The sequence below is a fragment of the Silurus aristotelis genome, assembly GCF_946808225.1.
Source record: "Silurus aristotelis genome assembly, chromosome: 17".
In the NCBI taxonomy this organism is placed as follows: Eukaryota; Metazoa; Chordata; class Actinopteri; order Siluriformes; family Siluridae; genus Silurus; species Silurus aristotelis.
The window spans coordinates 11,339,996-11,364,592 of NC_139590.1; the positions used below are offsets into that span (position 1 = coordinate 11,339,996).

A 24,597-nucleotide genomic window follows, 5' to 3' on the forward strand; every position below is an offset into this window, starting at 1 on the left:
GGCCGATCCTCAACCCAAATTAAGACCCTTACTGAAGATGATTGCAGCCCAATAACCATAAGACGGCATCTGCGAGAGAAGGGCTTTAAGAACAAAAAACATATTCGAAAGGCACATTTTCTCCCACACTAAAAACTTGCCTGTTTGTAATTTGCAAGGGAGCACCAAACATGGGATATTGAAAGATTGAAGAAAGTTTTATTCTCGGACGAGAAAAAAATGTAAACCGGATGGTCCTGAAGGCTTCCAACGGTACTGGCATGGCAAGGAGATCCCATAGGAGATGTTTTCTACACGGCACAGTGGAGGAAGCTCCATCACGATCTGGGGTGCTTTTTCCCTAAATGGGAAAATGGAGCTTCAGGTTGTGCAGGGGCTTCAAACAGCTTCTGGCTATTTGGACATGTTGCAGCAGGCATCCCTCTTGACTGAGGGCTCTTGTCTGTGTGGTAATGACTGCGGCTTTCAACAGGACAACTGGGACAACAAGGACTGTGGGGCTACTCACTACTGAGTCCTATTTTGACACATTTAGTTCTGTTCTGGTTATTTTTTAGCTATGGTCTTAAACTTTTGATGAGCTGATGAAAAGCCTGTTTGAGTTCAAATGCAGTTTCTCTTTTCAGTTAAATGCCAATCTCTGTTTTTTTTCTCTTGATCCTTTTTCTCCTTTTGACATTTAGGAGCAATTCTTACATCTTGGTTATGATCCACCATCACGAAATGCGAATACTTGGAATGTTCCCCCCGGTCTTAAGATTTTGTTCATGCAATCTTGTTATTTATGGTTATTTTTATACTTTAATATTGTGTATTACCTTGTGCAAATTTATAATGTGCATAATCTCCTTTAAGTCCAGTTCAGTTGTAGTTGTAATGTTACAAAATGTGGTCTTCGCAAGAGTAGATATTTTTAGCAAGATGCAGCTTATTATGAGTCTCAGTAGTAGCAATACACTACATACACTATAATGTACAGCTGCTTTTAACAGGAACAAAAACGCCTTCAATTTGTCTAAGCAAAAATTATGTAATTTTTTTTCTCTGCACTTTAACTTTGACGTATATTGCACCTTTAAATGTGGAAGTGTCAACATCTCACCAGCCTTTTCCTTTTTTCTGCTGATGAGATCAGAAGTGTAGCCTTACTGACACACACACACACACACACACACACACACACACACACACACACACACACACACACACACACACACACATACACACACCATTTACACAGTAAATAGGAAACATCCTTCATGGTTAGTTGCTGCCTACCTACTGCCAGTCAAGTTATGTCGAGTGTGGTTTCACTAATAATAAACATACATTTGCATAAAGCATCCATATTTGCCCATGCCGATGTTGAGTATGAAAATTTAAGAATTAATTTAAGGTACATTTAGACCAGATAATAAATGTGTGATTAAGTTGCGATTAAGCATGAGTTAACACATGACAACCATGTGATTAATTGTGAGATATATATACAGTGAGGAAAATAAGTATTTGAACACCCTGCTATTTTGCAAGTTCTCCCACTTAGAAATCATGGAGGGGTCTGAAATTGTCATCGTAGGTGCATGTCCACTGTGAGAGACATAATCTAAAAAAAAAAAAAATCCAGAAATCACAATGTATGATTTTTTAACTATTTATTTGTATGATACAGCTGCAAATAAGTATTTGAACACCTGTCTATCAGCTAGAATTCTGACCCTCAAAGACCTGTTAGTCTGCCTTTAAAATGTCCACCTCCACTACATTTATTATCCTAAATTAGATGCACCTGTTTGAGGTCGTTAGCTGCATAAAGACACCTGTCCACCCCATACAATCAGTAAGAATCCAACTTCTAACATGGCCAAGACCAAAGAGCTGTCCAAAGACACTAGAGACAAAATTGTACACCTCCACAAGGCTGGAAAGGGCTACGGGGAAATTGCCAAGCAGCTTGAGACAATGTCTGTTGTGAAAAGCGCTATACAAATAAACTTGACTTGACTTGACTTGACTTGGTGAAAAAAGGTCCACTGTTGGAGCAATCATTAGAAAATGGAAGAAGCTAAACATGACTGTCAATCTCCCTCGGACTGGGGCTCCATGCAAGATCTCACCTCGGGGGGTCTCAATGATCCTAAGGAAGGTGAGAAATCAGCCCAGAACTACACAGGGGGAGCTGGTCAATGACCTGAAAAGAGCTGGGACCACCGTTTCCAAGGTTACTGTTGGTAATACACCAAGACGTCATGGTTTGAAATCATGCATGGCACGGAAGGTTCCCCTGCTTAAACCAGCACATGTCCAGGCACGTCTTAAGTTTGCCAATGACCATTTGGATGATCCAGAGGAGTCATGGGAGAAAGTCATGTGGTCAGATAAGACCAAAATAGAACTTTTGGGTCATAATTCCACTAAACGTGTTTGGAGGAAGAAGAATGATGAGTACCATCCCAAGAACACCATCCCTACTGTGAAGCATGGTGGTGGTAGCATCATGCTTTGGGGGTGTTTTTCTGCACATGGGACAGGGCGACTGCACTGTATTAAGGAGAGGATGACCGGGGCCATGTATTGCGAGATTTTGGGGAACAACCTCCTTCCCTCAGTTAGAGCATTGAAGATGGGTCGAGGCTGGGTCTTCCAACATGACAATGACCTGAAGCACACAGCCAGGATAACCAAGGAGTGGCTCTGTAAGAAGCATATCAAGGTTCTGGTGTGGCCTAGCCAGTCTCCAGACCTAAACCCAATAGAGAATCTTTGGAGGGAGCTCAAACTCCGTGTTTCTCAGCAACAGGCCAGAAACCTGAGTGATCTAGAGAAGGTCTGTGTGGAGGAGTGGGCCAAAATCCCTCCTGCAGTGTGTGCAAACCTGGTGAAAAACTACAGGAAAACGTTTGACCTCTGTAATTGCAAACAAAGGCTACTGTACCAAATATTAACATTGACTTTCTCAGGTGTTCAAATACTTATTTGCAGCTGTATCATACAAATAAATAGTTTAAAAATCATACATTGTGATTTCTGGATTTTTTTTTTTTAGATTATGTCTCTCACAGTGGACATGCACCTACGATGACAATTTCAGACCCCTACATGATTTCTAAGTGGGAGAACTTGCAAAATAGCAGGGTGTTCAAATACTTATTTTCCTCACTGTATATATATATATATATATATATATATATATATATATATATATATATATATATATATATATATATATATATATATATATATACAGTACAGACCAAAAGTTTGGACACATCTGCTCGTTCAAAGACTTTTCTTTATTTTCATGACTATGAAAATTGTAGATTCACACTGAAGGCATCAAAACTATGAATTAACACATGTGGAATTATATACATAACAAAAAAGTGAACTGAAAACATATTCTAGGTTCTTCAAAGTAGGCATCAAGAGAATGCCAAGAGTGTGCAAAGCAGTAATCAAAGCAAAAGGTGGCTACTTTGATGTGTGTGTGTGTGTGTGTGTGTGTGTGTGTGTGTGTGTACAGCCCATATGCTAAAAAAATAATTTTATATATATATATATATATATATATATATATATATATATATATATATATATATATATATATATATATATATATATATATATATATAATTATTTTTTTTATATATGGGCTGTGACTGACCCCTGCTGGTGAAAAGAATCTCTGAGTCTGTGACTCTGTACACCTGACTATAGTACTACATGAATGTGTTTTTTTTTTGTTGGCACCAATAGGTGATGACCTAATGCGCTGTGTTGATCTCTACAATCAAGCCCAGTCTAAGTGGTTTGAAGAGATGGTCACTACAAGTTTGGTAATTAGAACAATGGAAGCAATATATTTGCCCTGTGCGATCATGTATGATCTCTTATTTCATTGATTGTAGATTCTTGATCTAATTCCTAATAGAATTACTAATTCCTATATTATTGTGTTAACTTGTATTAACTGCACAGCTCATATGTGTGTTATATGTGTTATCTGTTAGATAATATCCTTGCTGATTGTTTCACATTTGATTGTTTTCTGCAGGAGTTGGAAAGGCTTGAGGTGGAGAGGGTGCAGATGATACAGCAGCACCTGCTCCAGTACACAACGCTACGCCGTGAGACAGACATGTTCAACCAAAGTGTGAGTAGTAGAAAGATACACACTTTAGCACCATCCTCTGTGCACTTATAAGCTTGTCCTTACCTCTTGGTTGCTACACAACAAACCACTTTTTTTTCAATGTTTACCTCATGATAAAGGTTGACCACTGTAGTATTATTACCCCTTTAAAGGACAGTCACAGTGAATCCACATCGCCACTAAATGGTCTACAAATTGTGACACTTAGAGGACATATAGTAAATCTGTGGTCTTGAAAAAAAATGTCTGCCTGAAGTTTGATAAACAGCTGAAAATTAAGATATTTCCATACAAAATTTTGTGGAATTTATTTGTATTATGCTTCTAAGTTTTTTTAAACTCAGTCCAATATTCAGTAGAATTAGAAAACGATGTTTAAGTGCAATATCCTTTTTTTCTCTTTGGGGGTAACCAAGCTGTTGTCATTGTGCATGGGTGAGATATGCAGAACTTCAGTTCAAAAAAGTTCCAGTATCTTTCAGTTCAGGAAAACCAGTAGTATTTAAAACTTTATATAACAGACAATGTCACTATGTAAAATGGCACCAAGGAAAATTTCAACATTGGGCTTGAGTCAAATGCAGCTCTTCTTAGTATACACACACAGCTCACTAGTCAGCTAAAGGATTAGGCATGATCCAGTTACTGATCCTGTTACTAAATGTGCATGCTCCACATCTTCACTCAGGGCTAAATGCTTTAGCAAATCCTGCCACTTAGTGCTTCGGTCACCAGGGTGTCCAAGACAGGACTGAGTAAACAAGTGTTGTGGGCATGTTCTAGTGAAAGTGTTATCAGTGTTTTAATAGATACAATAATAAATAATGAGATCTCTGCATTGTACCACCACACTCTTTTTTGTTTAAAGACTAGTGAGAATGAAAAATGTTTCAATTGTATGCAAGTCTGTAGATTATAATAAAATGTTACTGTATATCTGTATATCTGTTTAGTTTACAAACATTCACATCTGTGTTTGGTTTTAACATTTTAACCTCAGAGGGAGGTTTAATATTTTTTTAAAACAAAATATGAATAATTTGTTTCAGAACACTAGAGGGAAACCCAGGGGAAGAAATACAGCACAAAATCTGTAAATCCATCATTGTCTTTGTTTGGCCCACAAGTTTTCATGAGTGTAAAACCTCCATTTCAAGTGACTTTTATTGCATTCTGCACGATCCCTGAAGCCCTGTATAACTCGCACTAGGTTTTGTAAAAAAAAAAAGAAAAAGAAAAGAAATTAAAAAAATAATAATAATTCATCTCCTGATTGTATCGATTTGAAGCACATCATTTGTTTAATCTGAAAAATGTACTTATATTTAGATATACCTCTATTGTAGATAAACCAGGAATAAAAAAATCTAAAGATGATCATCAGGTAACATGAGTAATGATATCTTCACATACTGCAGGATGCTGACTTTTTGCAATGCAGAACATCATATTTTATCGCAAGCATCATTTAAGAAGAGTGGTTTCACCTGAATAATGTTTGACTTGTGTGTTGTAGACCCTGGAGCCAGTGGATCAGCTCCTCCAGAGCGTGGATCCAGCCAAAGACAGAGAGCTGTGGGTGCGGGAGCACAAGACAGGGGATCTGAGACCTGTAGACATGGACATTTAAAGGACACTAAATTGATAACAAAAGACAACCATACACACACACACACACACACACACACACACACACACACACACACACACACACACACACACACACACACACACACACACACACACAAATTGAACACCTCACCCAAACTATTCAAGTCAGCCTGATTGTTTGTACAACACTTCAAGTTCTTGGCCAAAGCCATACAGCATTGGTCCACTCAAGCCGGCATTTGTATTTCGCAATATCTTTCCATAAAACATAACTTTTACAAAGAGTGGTGATGTGATTTATATCGAACAGTTTACAGGCAGAGTGCATTCATTCCCTAAGCACTTTGTTTTGCATGAATAACAGTTCACCAGCCTTTCTGATTGTCAACACAGATAGATTACGGCATAAACATTTTGATCAAGGTACATATGGAAATACACACAATGCAAGCAGTGAAATCTTTAAAATAAATGTTTCACTTAACTACATTCAGACAACATTTGTGTTACTAAAAGAAACACATAAATATGCCTAAATATAACAACATTATGGAAGCATGCATAAATCGAATCATTATTTCTGTAAAAAAATAAAATAAAATCAGTAATTTATCGTAGTGTTCAAAAATGCATTCTACAGGAAAAACCAGCTGCAGTGGAAAAAAGCAGTAACCAGCATGAACCTTTTTGTAGAATTTGTGCAGAATAAAATTCTAATATAGTGTCATTGTATAGGTATGTTGTTAAATCTTTCATGTATTGGAAAAAAATTTATTATATTCATACCCAATCTAAATCTACATGGACTCTTCTTGACAAAAACAAACGAAAGAAAGCTGGAACAAAATGCATTATTTAGGTATTAATATTTCCAAAAAAATATTTTTGCAGACTTGTTTTGCAAAGAAGCATGTAATTCTCAAAATGCGGTAATGAATATCTCTATTTCATCTACAGAATGATATTTGTGAAAAAAAAATTAGCCCATTGATTGTGTGTCATAGAGTATGTGTCTGCAAAATACTGCGTTTGTGTAATCGTCATGTAATTTTTTTCCTCAAGCAAAGCCAAGAAACCTCTTTATGCAGAACATAATCAGCTCTGTGCAACATCATAATCTCATTCTGCTTCCATTTCCAGTTGGAAAAGTTACTAAAGCTGGGATTGAGGATAAACATTAAAGTTGAGTGTTTTTTAAATTAAAGCAGAAGAAGAAGTATTTTATTTGTCACATATATATTACAGTACATGTAAATGTGCTGTAATGTACAGTGTATGTGACAGTAAATGTGACATGATCATTTGTATTATGTACACTCTTAGAATATAGGTTTCTTTAAGGGTTTATTGTATAATTGAGACTCTCTTTCTGATAAGGAACTTTCTGTTTTATAGTTCTTTACAGAACCTTTAGTCCCTAAGAGGCACAACAGAAGAGCCCTTAAGGTTTTCAAAATCATCTAAGAGTGTATAACATACACCTTTTAGTGCCTAAAGTTATGTCTTGGAATGTTCATGATCTGTTCTCTGTCTGTACATAGGTGTAAATATGTGTGCTGTGTTGCATTTTTTTTTGGTGTCTGCGAATGTCATAAGAAAGTTCGAGCCACATTCTTGTGTAAATGTTGTGTTCACATATTGACACTTTTGTTAAACAGTTTTAAATCAAGACCCATTTGTGTGAGGCAGCTGAACCCTGTAGGCTTAAAACTATTTGTATTATATTAATGAATGCATTAAATATTATGTTTCTCATTATTTTTACATAACAGGCCTCGCTTCTCAAGCTGGAGCACATTTATTTTGCAAATTGTTCACAGGAGCAATCTACACAAGAAATGTGGTATTGATGAAAATCAAGTTATTTTTGGAACAAACAAACAAAAAAAAACAAAAAAATCATATCCTACAAAAAACACCTGAATTTGTAGATTTGCCAGTCTTCTAATCCTACAATTGCTAAGTTTCTAAAAAAAGAAAGCAATCCAAATTAAAAGCTTAAATGTAAACAAACAAGATCAGTCGTTTAATAAATGATAACCTTAATTGGTACCTATAAAATGAGAAAGAGTTAGTGTGAGACTATGGAAGCGGACACACTGCAAAGGTTGAGCTACATGACTGGAACATTTTACGCACATAGAAGGGTCTCTTTCACTGTGCAGTCATCATGTTACTGTTTTCAACTGTGTTTTTTTATGGAGTTTGTGATTATGTAGAAACACAGATGAAACATGATAGCACATATGTTTGATTGGAATTTACATGACACTTGTACAACAGATTATATGCATTATTGTAAAACTTGTAAGAATCTGATCTACAAAACATTGATAAATGAGGCCCCATGGTAACTGGATAAAACTTGGATATGCAGTTTATATGAATTTAAAGTACAGAAGAGCCATTTTAAACATTTTCTGCAATTTATAAATGTATTTTTAAATTGTTATTAAGCAAATTAAGCATTGGGTCAATTAACATATAGGGAAAGCCATTTAATAATAATTTCAGTTGAATAATATAAACAAATTTGGCATTGTTTGAAATTGTGAGTAATACTAGAAAAAAATGATTTATAACAGTCTACAGGAAAGCAGCTGTATGTGTTTACTACATTTATTGTTTTGTGTTAATGTCTAACTGCAAATGTGTGTAGATTCTGTGTAAATTCATGCAGGGGTTTTGAGCAGAAAGAGACTGTATGGGGTTGATGTAAATCTGTGTCTTCATGTAAACGAAAGGAACAACAGAGCTATGGGTCTGAAACGTGTTGGATGTTAAATTAAATCACACTGGGCACATGCTCAGACATTTTCAGGTAGTATGCAAAGTTTTTTTTTTTTAGTAAGTAATTTTTTTTTTTTTTACTAACTACCATTCCTCTGCTAAACATTGGGTGTAGCTGGTTTACCTTTTTGTTAGTTTTGCATGTCTAACAATGTCCACTTCTGAATTACATGTGGCATAACTTGTATACATATTAACATAGTGCATTCTGTGTACTTTTAAATAATTGTTACATTTATTGTCTGTGTATGTAATTAGATGATTTTTATATGATGCTGTAATTGTTGATTTATTTGCTATTAAATGAACAGTCCCCATTATTAATACAAAATATTTATGGATTCATCACATTTTTCTTAAATATGCTCATGAAACCACTAAAATAAAGAAATAATAATAATAAAAACAAAATGATTTCAGCTACTTTTTATTTTCAACGACAAGAACAGGACCATAACAAATTCTCATCACCTCACATCACCTTTACAGCCCAGCCGTTGTGTTTGGAAAGCACTGATCCCTTTAAGCAGATGAAACGTAGCCTTCTGGCAATAGTTTCCCTACAATGCCAAAATATCCAATCAGCTCCAGCAGCTCAGCATTCCACCCTTGAAAGCAGGCCATGCATTAGCCTAATCCAAAGAAAGAAATAAGCCCATGCGTTCCTCACCATTCCCCCAAAGCCTTGGCAAAGCAGAGAAGCAACATGCCAAGGATTCAACAGAGAAAAGAAAGTTTACCTTTAATGCAATGATTCCATTGTATAGCTATTGCACAACAGCATTATGATATTATGATGCAATGTAAGTGAGACCAAAACTTATTAGTTATTTAAAAAACACTAACTACATTGGCTCTCTATGAGATATTCTAGACAGTATTTGCACACCTATGAGCAGATTATTAACTGAATAAAGATAAAAATCTGTATACAAACAAATCACAATAACTGACAGCAAAATTCAGAATGTCTGACATCCAGTATCATATCCCATATTCCTAACAAAGGAAACAAATTCAACGTAAAAAGCAAGACTATATATATATATATATATATATATATATATATATATATATATATATATATATATATATATATATATATATAAATATATAATCCTTATAAATAAAACTATATAAATATAATCCTGTGTACTCTAAAATAGTTGAGGCCAAATGTTTGATATTTAACCCAGATCACCTTCATGAAAATGCAGATCCAAAAGAAAGCCAAAACACTTTTTTTCACAATGAAAAAGAAATACAATAATAAGAAATAAATAAACAACATTAATTAAGATTTAATTATAATTACTCTTATATGGTATCTTAAATCTTCCTTAATCAATACAACCAAAAAACTCTGATAATCAAAGATTATATTAATCAAAATTGTTGATACACGTGGTTTGAGGGCAAACAAGAAAACAATGCTCTGTAAATGGCTCTTCTGATTGGAGCTTGAATAAAATCCAATGATCCATTCAAGAAAAGAAAAAGAAAAAAATTAATGCACATAACAATTGGATGTTTAAATTAGAAAAACTGATAAAAAAATCAGTTTGTATTGCTTGAATTTTTATATGTAGTTTTAAAAAAAGGTAGTTTTTAATAAACTAAAACTAGCGAAAAAGGAGATTAAATATGATTATTAGTTTGGTTCATAGCAAACGACAATGACAAATTAGCTGCAAAAAATAAAACTGCCAGTGATCCATGAGAGTTTGCCTGGATTGACCTTCAGATTTTAAGAGGATTGAATATGCCAGAGGGATTGCTAACCTGAGCCTAATTGATATCACATTACTTTTTGTTTACCTAAGACTTTTGTTATTATCAACAAATAGATCAAATTCATGGCAGATGCTTAAGTAATCGATATGAACTGAAAGTGGAGGATAAACATGACTATGCAGTGGCGCAAAGGGCCCATATTTGGGGATACAGTTATGCAATAGCAATAAAGATGGCTGGCTGAGTTATTGACCCTGCTGTGTCAACTTAGACAATACACATGAACACAGTTGGTCCTCTTGAGCAAAACAGTGCCTGAGTGGTATAGGAGTTTAGCTGTGTAAACAGGAAATGAGCAGTGTCTTTGGAAAAAACAGTATGAAATATTATGGCTTCTTCTCCTTCAGTTTGTCCTGAATCTTCTTTGGCTCATCAAACTGTATCAACCTTAAAATGTCTTTGTTGTCCATGACTCCCTGAATGAACTCGCCCTCTGCAATCTTATCTGAAAAGCCAATAAGAGATCGTAAAAACATGATATTTTCTTTACTGGCTTTTAATCCCATAAAAAAATTTTTTATTGAAATAAAATTTTATTTTTGAAAACTCTGCTTTGAACTTTTAGTGTGTTTAATGCTTTTCTCACAGGAACAAAATATATTTTACTGTAATGTAATGCAATTATATTTGGTAACATTTAGTCCTATATCTTTTTTTTTTATTTAACTATACAAAGTGTAATTACCATTTTCTTTCTTTTGGAAAAAGTTCCATATTTTGTCTGCTCTTTTTTCTGGTGTGTTCTCATCCTCTGGAAGTTTTTTCTGGTCCTCAACAGGAATCATATTGAAAATTGCCTAGATTTAGGCAGAATCAAAAATTGACAACATAACTATCATTTTAAAAATTGTAATGGTATTAGATGCATTAACTCTTCCTAGATGTTAAAGGCTTAAACACTTATAAAACACATATTTAAGGAATAATCCTTTAACCATCTAGTCAAAATGAGCAATAATAAAATATAAAGTAATAATTTGTATATACAATAGTCATCTTAAACCAAGGTGAAAACAGGCCTATATTATCTATGCACATACACACCTTCACAATATCCTGAACTTCATTTTTGCTGATTGTTCCATTGCCATCAACATCATACAGAGCAAAAGCCCACTCGAGTTTGTGCAGAGTTTTGCCTGAAGATGTTAAATGCAGGGCAATAATGTACTCCTTAAAGTCCAGTGTGCCATCAGCGTTGAGGTCAAAGCTACGGAAAACGTGGCGTGCGTACTCAGTGGGATCAGCATTAGGAAAGAAGCTGGCATAGATACCCTCAAACTGCTCCTTAGTAATTCGCCCACTAGGACACTCTTTAAGGAAGGTTGTGTACCAGGCACAAAGCTCAGCCTCACTGTATTTGGTGTTCATTTTTAGATCCTCCAGAATCTCCTTAGACAAAGCACTGCTCTTGCTGTTTCCCATGCTGTATTTTAAACTTAAATCACCACTTTCTTTTTCTCCTGGTTTTGCTGTCTGGTATCAGTTCTCTGGTAGTTTTAGCTGAATAGCCAACTAGATCTAAATCTTCTTGGGTTGCTCTACCTGACAACACCAACTCCTACATGCTGCATAGGATTATGGATTTCTCTTTTTATACCCAGACAGGCTCTCTGAGAGATTACTAAACTACGTCACACAACTGTGACATCTAAAATGGCAGAGCAACTGTTTACCAAAGTAAGTAATCATCATCATCATCACCATCATCATCTTTTTCAAAACATCACTTAATTCATGTTCATCACTAGAGTACAGTTTATAATTGGCCTTATATCTAAGAAGCTTTCTGCTGAAGTAAACATACATTACTACTGTTCAGCTCCACAGTTCTTCCCAATATTTTGGTTTTAGTGTGCACATTTGTCTAGTCTATGTAAAGCAATGATTTGCTTTTAACTATATTAATGAAATTGTGAAACCATACAGTATGTTTTAACTGATGTTGAATTGAGGAAATGTCAGTATGTTGACTTCACATAACGCATTGTATACATTATCAAGCAGAGGCCCCCCTACAAACTTAAGCCCTTAGGGCCCTAGTTATAATTCAGGTCTGGCCCACAATCACAGTGCACACCAAAAGTGAAGGAAGTTATATGTAAATGGATCTGTAATTTATTTCAAGTAATAGAATAGTATTTAGTTAGAAATGTGGCCGAGAAGTGCAAAACACATTAACAAATCCAAAACTAATACAACAAATTCAAAAACAAAACAACAAATCTAAAAAACAAATTAACAAATCCAAAAACAAATTAACAAATTCAAAAACAAAACAACAAATCCTAAAACAAATTAACAAATCCGAAAACAAATTAACAAATTCAAAAACAAAACAACAAATCCGAAAACACAAGTCAGACAAACCGGAAAAGGTAGGTATAATTTGTGAATGGAAACTTACAGATCATTGGACGAGACACCTGTCATTCACCTTTATATCTTAAATGACAGGTGTCTTGTCCAATGATCTGTAAGTTTCTATTTACAAACTATACCTACCTTTTCCGGTTTGTCTGAATTGTCGTTGTGTTTTCGGATTTGTTAATGTGTTTCGTGCAACGATTCAGACAAACCAGAAAAGGTAGGTATAGTTTGTGAATTTGTTGTTTTGTTTTTGAATTTGTGATCGGATTTGTTGTTTTGTTTTTGCATTTGTTATTTTGTTTTCGGATTTGTTAATGTGTTTTGTACTCCTCGGCCCCCGTAAGTAAGCCATGATATACTGTATGTAGTTATGAGAGTGACAGTCAAAATATAGTTTAAAAATCCGAAAGAAGAGCTAAAAATAATTGTATATACTGTATACAATAATCCCCTCTTTACCGCGATTCGAGACTCGCGCCCTCGGATTATCATATAATTGCATTTGCCACATAACTAATTTGTTTGGCTGGATTTCCCGATGGATTTCCCGATCTCTCGCGGATAAAAAATTGTTTTTATGAAGTTTTATGTTGAAATAGTGTAATTTATTAATACAAATATAATTATTAATTATAAAATGAAGTAAAATGTTAATACAGTACTGTACTGATAAACTGATATATATATATATATATATATATATATATATATATATATATATATATATATATATATATATAAATACAGTAATCCCAGTTTATCAGTACAGTACTGTATTAACATTTTACTCCACAGCCCTGTTGAATGTTTGATTTCGAGCAACTGGAGCATAACTTAGAGATAACTTGCTTTTGGCCTTTACATATATAAAATGTCCAAGCAGGCGTGGATCTAATCATGTGAAAATGAAATTATGTTTGTGCGAAGATCAAGCAATTCATTGCGTGATTCATTTATCATCTAGTAAGTAAGACAAATGAGCATGTTGTTAGTTCAGCTTACAACACCCCCTCTCCTTATTAGGCCTTGTTGGCCACTGATATTGTCTTCATGTCAGAGAAAAGTATTGCCCTACTAACCATCTTAATGCTGTAAGCAAATCTGCCAGAATATCTATATCATTCATCAATACACTTAAAATGTTTTGGGTTTTTTTTTTACTTTTTCAGACCTCTATTATATGGTGCATGTTCATGCTGCAGGTTGATCTACTGTCTATGTGCTTAACACTTCTTATCTGTTTTGGGTGACATGGCATCACTGTAGAAAGGAAGGAGGCTTATGTCTGACGTCAAACTTATGTTCAATGGAAATTAAACTCATATTTACCCGTCAGATGCAAGTCATTACAACAAAGCAAATCCTATGAAAATCATTTGAAGTATATTTTAAATGCAGTATCATTACATGCATTCTTAATAATTTAACAAATCTAAAGAATATGTTTACAACCAGGGAAGAGTTATTAGCTTTCTGCCTTCCCCTTTAGGCAAACCATTGGTTTTACATTAAACTTTTAACATTTGTTTTTCAACAAAAGTTTTTCCCTATAAATGTACCTTTAATAAGATGTGATTAGTGATTGAGTTAATAAATAACATAATAAATAAATGTCACCTATAGTACATAAGGGAAACCAAGTCTAAGATGGAAAGTTTTTCCTTCTGTCTTTTAAATAATAATGTAATATAACTTAATATCAGAGAGCTTTTTAAAGCCTTATTATATGCATGTATTATTTTTTACTTGATGCTTAACAGAATCCTCTTATTTCTTTTTCTTATAATTTTGTGACAACATCCTATTCAAAAATCCGTTCACTGCAGTTCCAAATTGAATACTAGGAAAAGACATGCACTAGATTGGGGAGTAATCTGACTGCTAATCTGTTTTATCACTGTGCAGAAATATTCTGACTTTGGGTAGAACATGATATTACCTGAGTGCTTACATGTACATTTTTGTCATAAAAAGTAATTGATTTTAACAGAAGGGTGGGTGCTTACAAAAAGAAGAGCTATGACCAGAAAAAGAGCTCACAGCAGAGGAAGAGAGAGTTTGAAAAATAATGCTGGTGCTTCAGGTCTGCAGAATACCAGCTGCAAAATACATACTTTATCTTAAAAATTTTTACAAAGACACAAAATCTTCAAATCATGAAACAAGGTCTGAGAGCCACATTGGCCTTCACCTTTAACTGCTTATCCTTTGCCTTGGCGGTGTCGGCTATAACAACCAGCTACTGGTGTTCCGGGACCAGGAAGGTAGTGAAGCCTTTGTGCACAGGCCCAATAAAAGTCAAACAGAACTACTGCATCCACTTCGATAGCTCTGAGGTAAACAACACACGTGTGGTGCTGTACATTAACGAAAATGGAGAGAAACAGTTTATAATGAAACAATTCCACACAGGCATTTGGTTCACCTGTGAACAGGCTATTGATCTATTAGGTAAGTATTTACTTTTAGCTTGAGCTTTTAGATAAAAGTGTATGTACATTTCTTTTTGTGTTGAGTACAGTGAGAAATTAATATATATACTAAATAATTTTCTTTGTTTACAGGATTTACATGTAGAGCATTTTTAGAGATTGCACCTAACTCATGAAAGAGGTAAGTTACATAGTAGTGCAAATTATTTGTTTGATAACAAAATCATGTTTCATGCAATTGGAATGTGGGGAAAAAAAAAAATATATATATATATATATATACACAGTACAGACCAAAAGTTTATATATATTATATATACAGTACAGACCAAAAGTTTATATATATTATATATATATAGTACAGACCAAAAGTTTGGACACACCTGCTCATTCAAAGAGTTTTCTTTATTTTCATGACTATGAAAATAGTAGATTCACACTGAAGGCATCAAAACTATGAATTAACACATGTGGAATTATATACATAACAAAAAAGTGAACTGAAAATATGTCATATTGTAGGTTCTTCAAAGTAGGCATCAAGAGAATGCCAAGAGTGTGCAAAGCAGTAATCAAAGCAAAAGGTGGCTACTTTGAAGAACCTACAATATGACATATTTTCAGTTGTTTCACACTTTTTTGTTATGTATACAATTCCACATGTGTTAATTCATAGTTTTGATGCCTTCAGTGTGACTCTACAATTTTCATAGTCATGAAAATAAAGAAAACTCTTTGAATGAGAAGGTGTGTCCAAACTTTTGGTCTGTACTATATATATATACAGTGAGGAAAATAAGTATTTGAACACCCTGCTATTTTGCAAGTTCTCCCACTTAGAAATCATGGAGGGGTCTGTAATTGTCATCGTAGGTGCATGTCCACTGTGAGAGACATAATCTAAAAAAAAAATTCCAGAAATCACAATATATGATTTTTATATATTTATTTGTATGATACAGCTGCAAATAAGTATTTGAACACCTGTCTATCAGCTAGAATTCTGACCCTCAAAGACCTGTTAGTCTGCCTTTAAAATGTCCACGTCCACTACATTTATTATCCTAAATTAGATGCACCTGTTTGAGGTCGTTAGCTGCATAAAGACACCTGTCCACCCCATACAATCAGTAAGAACCCAACTACTAACATGGCCAAGACCAAAGAGCTGTCCAAAGACACTGGAGACAAAATTGTACACCTCCACAAGGCTGGAAAGGGCTACGGGGAAATTGCCAAGCAGCTTGGTGAAAAAGGGTCCACTGTTGAAGCAATCATTCGAAAATGGAAGAAGCTAAACATGACTGTCAATCTTTCTCGGACTGGGGCTCCATGCAAGATCTCACCTCGTGGGGTCTCAATGATCCTAAGAAAGGTGAGAAATCAGCCCAGAACTACACGGGAGGAGCTGGTCAATGGCCTGAAAAGAGCTGGGACCACCGTTTCCAAGGTTACTGTTGGTAATACACTAAGACGTCATGGTTTGAAATCATGCATGGCACGGAAGGTTCCCCTGCTTAAACCAGCACATGTCCAGGCACATCTTAAGTTTGCCAATGACCATTTGGATGATCCGGAGGAGTCATGGGAGAAAGTCATGTGGTCAGATGAGACCAAAATAGAACGTTTGGGTCATAATTCCACTAAACATGTTTGAAGGAAGAAGAATGATGAGTACCATCCCAAGAACACCATCCCTACAGTGAAGCATGGGGGTGGTAGCATTATGCTTTGGGGGTGTTTTTCTGCACATGGGACAGGGCGACTGCACTGTATTAAGGAAAGGATGACAGGCGCCATGTATTGCGAGATTTTGGGGAACAACCTCCTTTCCTCAGTTAGAGCATTGAAGATGGGTCGAGGCTGGGTCTTCCAACATGACAATGACCCAAAGCACACAGCCAGGATAACCAAGGAGTGGCTCTGTTAGTAGCATATCAAGGTTCTGGAATGGCCTAGCCAGTCTCCAGACCTAAACCCAATAGAGAATCTTTGGAGGGAGCTCAAAGTCCGTGTTTCTCGGTGACAGGCCAGTTATGCTAATCATATTTTATTTAATGAAGTACGTAAAAAAAAACAAAAAAAAAAAAACAGGAGTAGGGGTTGAGCCAAGGCAGCCTGGCTGGAGTTTTGCTGCATCTTTAGCACACAGTCACAGAGCCTGCAGCCTTGTTCACATTGCAGGCAGGAGATCCTCAGTCTGGAACTAAAGGGAGGGGGATTATGCAACTCAGCTGGTCCAGCTGCTCCACATGCTAGTCTGTTAGCCCATCTTACACCAAGCACCTACTGATGCAGCAAAGACATAAAATCTTAGATATGTATGTGGATTTTATAATGTATTATATACTGGTAAACAATACAGTGACATTTAATTTAAAAAGCAAGTAATTAAACAAGATGCTAAAGCAGGGAGAGCATGTGAAGGAAGCTTTAATTCAGAAAGCAATTTCTGTCTAAATCTGTAGGGATTTCATAGTTTGTACTAAAAACAGATTGTAGTACAGGGGGTAAAAAAACTCCACCCCTATCATTGCTAAAACAAATCATTGCTAAATGAATCAAACACCGACTTTACACAGTAAAATGATGTTATTTTATAGTACTTTTTTTTAACACTAAATATTGAGCAACACTCCCCCCTTCTGGTATGCAATATTATCACTGTTGACGCTGCAGTACAATGCATTTTCGTTTGACAGGTCTTTTTGGGATGGTAGCACATATGATGTTCACCACAGCCTTTCAGCTTGCAGTCATTATGGGTCCCGAGGACTGGAAACCCAAAACATGGGACTACAGCTGGTCCTATCTGCGAGTCAGGAGATTGGTGGTTTATATTTATTTCTCAATTATTATAATTTCATTGTATAAAAAATAATAATAATAAAAAATAAAAAAATCCTAACAAACCAACTAATAATATATTTTCTCTTTCTTAGCTCTTTCTCTAGTCCCATCTTTCCTCTCATTCCTTTCTTTCAATATTTTTTACATGCACATTTTCTACTTCAAAAAATATTTTTTTCCTCATTTCCTCATGGCTGTTGTCACTGTGCACTACTGCTGCCGTCTGCCTACTGGCAGCAGAGATGGCAAAAGTACACATATCCTTCACTCAAGTAGAAGTACACATACTCATATTTTAAAAGATGAGAGAAATATTTGAATTAACCTTATCTGGAGTGTGTTTTAATCCAACTAATATCCATCCAACAAATTGACCTAATAATTAGTATAGAACCTATTAGATACAATAAAAGTAGCTTGATTAAACCTATTTACTCCAAGTATAATTAACATAATAATAATCAGATACTAATAAATAGAGTAGAGTAGGGTCTGACTAGTGTTATGAGTGTGTTGGAGAGACAGAAAAAAAACAACGTACAAGGCAGACTTAAGCATGTTTATTGGGCAGAGAAGAGGTGAGATTGACGATGCTGTCAGTGAAGAATGCTCCTAAGAGATGTCCCAGTATGTCTGTGAGTTGGAGCTGAATAAAAGAAACAAACAGAGATCACAATGACTAAAAACATACAATTAATATGTGCATGTAACAACAAAAGTAACATGCTTATAAATGCTACCTTTGTAAAGCTCAACACACTATGCAACAGTCAGTTCAAAAAATACAAATGAAGTATGACCTAGGCACTAACATAACCAAGTAGAATAATGTAGTTAAACATATCCGAATAGACAATCTACCGTAATTTCCGGACTATAAAGCGCACCCATATATAAGCCGCACCCACTGAATTTAACAAAGATTTTTTTTTCAACATAAATAAGCCGCACCTCTCTATAAGCCGCAGGTGTCTACATTGAAACTAATGAACTTTACACAGGCTTTAACGACTGTTACACAGGTGAAAAATTTTGTGGCTCCTTTAAGAGCATTGCGGTATTTTGGGAATAGGCTGCCGCCGCATTTTTTTTCACTATTACTGCGTGTGTGCAAGACCGAGGATTATGTCCTTATTAGTTTCTTTGACTAACCCGTAAAGCTGTTGCAAAGAAATATAAGAAAGCACAAGTTTTGGAAACCTGTCTGTGCTTATATGATTTCTGTTGCAACTGGAGTTAGCGAGCTCTCCCATCACCCAGACTCAACGCGTTACAACAGCTTCTATCTAAACAGTAGCCTACCAAGAAAGTTATTGTTCACTGTCTTCCTCCTTCCTTTCACAACTATTTCTCCCGGGAGTTTATCTTTTGGTATTGTCGTGCGTTTAAAAAAAAGTTTTTTCTCCCGATGCCGTGCAGCTCAGAACACAGGTGAGGTGCGTTTTTTTGTTTCTGTTCGGAGATTTCATTGGTCTAATGTTATGGGGTTCAGTTTTTTGGCTTGAAGTTTGTGAAACCGGGAAAAACCCAGGAAAAATTATAAGAAAAAATAAAGCCGCTTCGTTGTTTAAGCTGCGGGGTTTAAAACGTGGGGGGAAAAGTAGCGGTTTATAGCTATAAGTAAAATAATATAGCTTAATTCAATAAAAGTGGAATAGCAAACAGTATTATAAAAGCAGAACACTTAAACAGAGTAATGCAGGGAAGATAAAGTAGGCCGCAAAATAGTTGTCCACAAATAAAAACAACTGAGAGCAGGAGGAAGCAGTGCCTGGCTGTACCAGAGGGGGTGAAGGTTGTATACACATTCTTTTCTTAAATGACAGAGAGAAAAGGCCGTAAATGAGGGTAATGGAGGGGAACAGGAAAACCCAAATATGGAATCACAGGAAGGGGAATTTGCTGGGAGGAAATGAGGAAAATAGAAAAAAAGAAAAGGAGTCATGTAACACCAGGGTATTAGTATAAGTGTGTGCAAAGTGTGTGTGTGCTTGATCATTTTGATGTGATGAAGTACTCACTTTCTATGGACTCATTAGAACGTGTCTGGAATAAAAGAGGTTTCTGAGTGCTGACAGACTCTAGTAAAAGTCCAATAGACTAAAATTTTTTACTTAAGTCACGTTTACATCACTGTCTCCCTCTGTCTCATCCATGTTAACCCCGTACTTCTTGTTGCCTTCTGCATTGCTCATTATTAGCTTCGTAAACAAGTCTATGTCTGTGGTGTGTGAGAGCCAGGAAATGATACACCAGTGGTAGACTGAAAAAGCTGCACAATGAGCAGAAAAAGGTTGATCGGCTGAAAACAGTGCACAGTGAGAAAAAAAATTGTTCTTATTATATTATTATAAGGTCTGACTCTTACAGATTTATTCTTGGTTCTCAGCCTTATAATTTTACTGACAAATAAAACAATTAAACACATTTGAGTAATTACAAACACTTATGAAAACTTGTGTGGCAAATTTTAAACCAGGACATGTAAATCTATTGCTGAATCTTAAAAATCTTGCTATACTGTTTTTAATAGCACTAAACAGGATTTTTTTATTTTTACATTTTATTTCCAAGGTAGAGAGTAAAAAAATATTTATATGATGCCATTGTGGATATGCCTTTGTAGCCATTAGAACCGTCTAGTCTACACATGTTTGGGTGTTTTTGAATGACGTTCATGACTGAAATTATATAAAAAAAAAAAAAAAAAAGTTAATAGTCCACAAGTAATTTGCATTGAAAAAATTCAAGATATGGCACAGTTTGTGTGGCAAACAAACACACATACACATATACACACATACAAATTTGCAGTCTTTTTTTTTTGCTGTATTTTAGTTATTACATTATTACAGTTAAAAATATATAGATATATTGTTTTTTTACTATTATGGTAACACTTTTTTGAGTTGGTTGACATTAGTCTATTCTGTCTGAAATCATTACATATCAGGCCATGAAGTCATGGTAATCTTGCACATTTCCTTCTATCCGCAGTTTGGCCTGGGTCTCCTTTTCTAACTGCATGGCCTCAGCAGTGACTTCCCTCAACCACTACACCAAAACCATGATCCAATTCAGGTTCAAGCAGAAACACATTAAAAACAACCTGGAGCTACTGGGATTTTAGATGCCTGTTGGATTATGGGATACATATCTGAGCTCAAGCCTTGATCCTGCAGACCAGCACTTGTCCTTTGAAGTCAATGTCCCCAGACTACTTTATTCTTCATCCCACGATGCTGCAGCACTGCATTCACAGGGTGAAGAGTACTGCTGAGGGCAAGCATACAGTCACTGATGCCCTGCTGTGTGTAATTTTGGTGTAGTACTTGAGTACATGGTTCAATGAAATGCCACTTTTTCTAAAATTATAGCAGATTTTATTTAATTAAAAAAAAATTTTTTTTTACCTTTCTTTGAGTTTTTATTATTATTAACTCCAGGAGGCTGTAAGCTTAATTTAGTGCAAATTTAAAAAATTTAAATCAAAATAAAATAATTTTATGCTTTAACTTAACAGCAGTAATCAGGCAGCACAATGTTTTAGACTGTGGAGGCAGATAAGCTTTGCTGGCACGGTTGATCAGAAACCTTCATTTTCATTGCTTCAGAGGAAGCAGCATGATCTTCATCAATCATACAATCTTTCAAATGGTACAAGTCATAATCAGTGGAGCTATTGGTATTAGCTAGCCAGAATAGCTAGCTAGACCTTTTGATTTTGAAAGCTCTGTTGCGTTAGGTCTGTCTAATGTGGACATATGTGAATTAGCATCGAGCTGCTAAAACCAAAAACAATCAGTTACGAAGAACCACTCCTTTTCAACAATACATGAATAAATGACAATAGAAAATAGAACATTCCTCTTATAGATCAGTTTTTTCATTTTTTTTTTTATTTGGTTGACTAGTGCAAGGTTCATTGGAATTTTGAGCAAGATACAGTGTATATGTTGAATAAATATGGGAATGAAATGCACCATCAGTCTTCTGAAGGAAAGGGATATTGCTGAGAACCTCCTGAATCTGTGCCTCCATGTCTTCCAGTGTGTGAGGCTTTGTCCTGTACGCCTTCCTTCTCACATGGAGAGTGAGATCTGGACTTCTTGGAGTCATCCATGAGGTTCATGTCATTCCAGCCAATGTCTAGCTAATGCTAGTCTAACGACGCACTCACAGTAAGAACAAAATGGGGTGGTGCACAATTCTGCATGAAAATAAGGTCGGCGATATTTATTGCCATTCAATTTTGCTAGTTACTTTACACCCACCCTGTTTATAATTTGAACATTCTGTTTAACAAAGTAAGTGTGTAATTGTTGATATTGTGAGTTTCTACTGTCTGTAAAAAAAAAACTACTTGTGCTTACTGTGCACATGTTTCTGAACATACTGTATGCATTTAATACATTTGAAGACATATAGATTTTGGGATTTGGAGTACATTTCTTTGTTTTTTTTTTATTTTTAAAAACATATATTTTATGTATCACGTATATGCAATAGATCAATTTACCTCTTCTAGTCGTTGCATTATAACTACACCATAGATACAATATCTACATTTACATCCCAAAGGAAGATCCAAGATACATCCTGCTGTCTACTGCCCCAAATGCATTCAGCTAAAGGTGAATATTTTTCATTTAAAGCGTAAAAAGGTGTAAACTTCCAAACCCCCTCAGATTGATTTAAATGTGACAAACACAGAGGTCACTTTCATAGTTTTCTACTAGTAGTGCAAAAAATAATCTAACTATTATTTACAGTGTGGGGAATCTATCATTTGAACCAACAGGTGATGCAAATGTTACTATTATTGCCAAAACTTTGATGCATAAAATAAATCAATAAACCTATTCACCCACTGCAGTTATAACATGTGATTAAAAGCATTAGAATATATTATGTCCTGTCTAATGTATTGTGTACTTTATGTACTATTATGTAAAAATTTTTAGCAAATCAGCAAATCCATGCTGGAGTCTATTTAAGAATTAAGAACAACATACTAATAAACACTAATTAATATAAGGAACTCAGTATTATAGTAAGCTTGTATAATGCTAATATGTAAGTAACAATTTCCTATGTATCCTTCCTTTTTTCATTTGTTTAGCTAAATGTTCTGTCATAAATTGTCTCTCTAATGTAGCTTTTTATGTACAATGTACATTCATTTACAGAGGCATTTTTCTTTATTTCTTGCTTTTTTTATTAAAATCGTACCATATGAGATATTTTGAAACAAAAATGTCAAATTACTCTGGCAGAAAAGTAAAATTTTTGCGAAACAATTATGTCTATCAATTGTGCCAGAGTATCTGTTTCACTCAAGTACACTGAGACTTGTTCATTGCCACTGATGCTGTTTTTCCTCCAGAAGACAGTTTGATTTAATGCTCTTTACATTTTTTCCCCATTGGTGGCTGTCTACACTCAAATAGCTGCTCAGACAGAATTTCTTATTTGTTTGCTTATTTTGCGATCCAGTGATGGCGCCACTGGTGACAAAGCTCCCATTTATGAAGCCAGTGTACTTCAGCAATACCACTGTACATGTCACTGGCTACACACACCAGAGTGGCTTTGTTAGACTCCGCTCATTACTGGATGGAGCGAAGAGTGTGCATACAGGAGCTGGGAGAGCATGCTCTAACCAGAGATGAGATGAAATAATTTAAACAACTAAATTAAGTGTGTACATAAATCTATTAAATTTTTTTTTCATTAAATAAGCATAAACACACACACTGTACACAAAACCATAACATATAGTATAACCATAACATATAGTATAATGTATAAATATAATTTGTCCCTTTTTCCTTGATGCAAAACCTGGGGATCAGATCAGTGACATTTGTGATGATCAGAATGATCAGTGGGTGTCAGTAAGTTGTAACTGTGTAGAAACAGACACGACTGCAAATTAAACACCTATCAATGGAAGGAAAAGCCATACACAACAAATTGCATATGCTTTAGTATGAAAGGGCAAATTATGCATATAACTGAATCCCAAATAAATTCTGAAAGCTTTAACAACTTTTCTAATAAAACCAAAAATAAAGTCACATAAAAAAAATTGACAATGCAAGTACACATACTTAACATTTTTTAATGAATACTTCAAATGTTAGTATGCATATTTGAAAACTAAGTATGCATACTTAAAATATTAGTATGCATACTTAAAGGTTTAGTATGCTTTCTTAGAATAGTAGTATGCATACTTAAAAAACAAGTATACATACTTTTAAAAAATTGTATGCATATTCAAAATATAAGTTTTAGTTTTGGGGACAAAGTAAGAGGCCTGGTTGAGATGGTTTGGACATGTGCAGGGGAGAGTCATTGGGTATATCGGTAGAAGAATGCTGAGGAACAAGGAAAAGAGGAAGGCAAAGGAGGAGGTTTATGGATGTGGTGAAAGAGGACATGGCAGGTAGTTGGTTTGAAAGAGGCAGATGTAGAGGACAGAGTAGTATGGAGACAAATGATCCGCTGTGGCGACCCCTAATGTCGAGAAAAATATCCTAATCCAATTTATTTAGCTTGTATTTTAATCAAACTAATGTAGAGTGTAATTAT

The 24,597-nt window shown here is 35.1% G+C and overlaps 3 protein-coding genes across 4 annotated transcripts in view; 2 read left to right on the forward strand and 1 right to left on the reverse strand.

The window, feature by feature from the left end:
- The window catches only part of gas7a (growth arrest-specific 7a), a 40,143-nt gene extending 31,178 nt beyond the window's left edge, over positions 1-8,965 (forward strand). For both annotated transcript variants that reach the window (XM_083566672.1, XM_083566673.1), the window contains exons 11-13: positions 3,757-3,836; positions 4,055-4,153; positions 5,670-8,965. In XM_083566672.1, the coding sequence (XP_083422798.1) occupies positions 3,757-3,836; positions 4,055-4,153; positions 5,670-5,783 (293 nt within the window). In that variant the 3' untranslated portion in view covers positions 5,784-8,965. The remainder of the gene's footprint in view (positions 1-3,756; positions 3,837-4,054; positions 4,154-5,669) is intronic.
- Positions 8,966-10,121: 1,156 nt separating this feature from the next.
- On the reverse strand, positions 10,122-12,136 carry rcvrna (recoverin a). Its single transcript, XM_083566716.1, has 3 exons — positions 11,393-12,136; positions 11,034-11,145; positions 10,122-10,793 (listed from the first exon to the last, which is right to left on the reverse strand). The coding sequence occupies exons 1-3, from the start codon at positions 11,771-11,773 to the stop codon at positions 10,675-10,677; spliced, it is 612 nt and encodes a 203-aa protein (XP_083422842.1). The 5' UTR covers positions 11,774-12,136; the 3' UTR covers positions 10,122-10,674.
- A 2,603-nt stretch (positions 12,137-14,739) lies between these two features.
- On the forward strand, positions 14,740-21,265 carry gsg1l2a (gsg1-like 2a). The gene is made up of 3 exons (XM_083566257.1): positions 14,740-15,186; positions 17,825-17,964; positions 20,998-21,265. The coding sequence occupies exons 1-3, from the start codon at positions 14,875-14,877 to the stop codon at positions 21,128-21,130; spliced, it is 585 nt and encodes a 194-aa protein (XP_083422383.1). The 5' UTR covers positions 14,740-14,874; the 3' UTR covers positions 21,131-21,265.
- Positions 21,266-24,597: the final 3,332 nt, after the last annotated feature.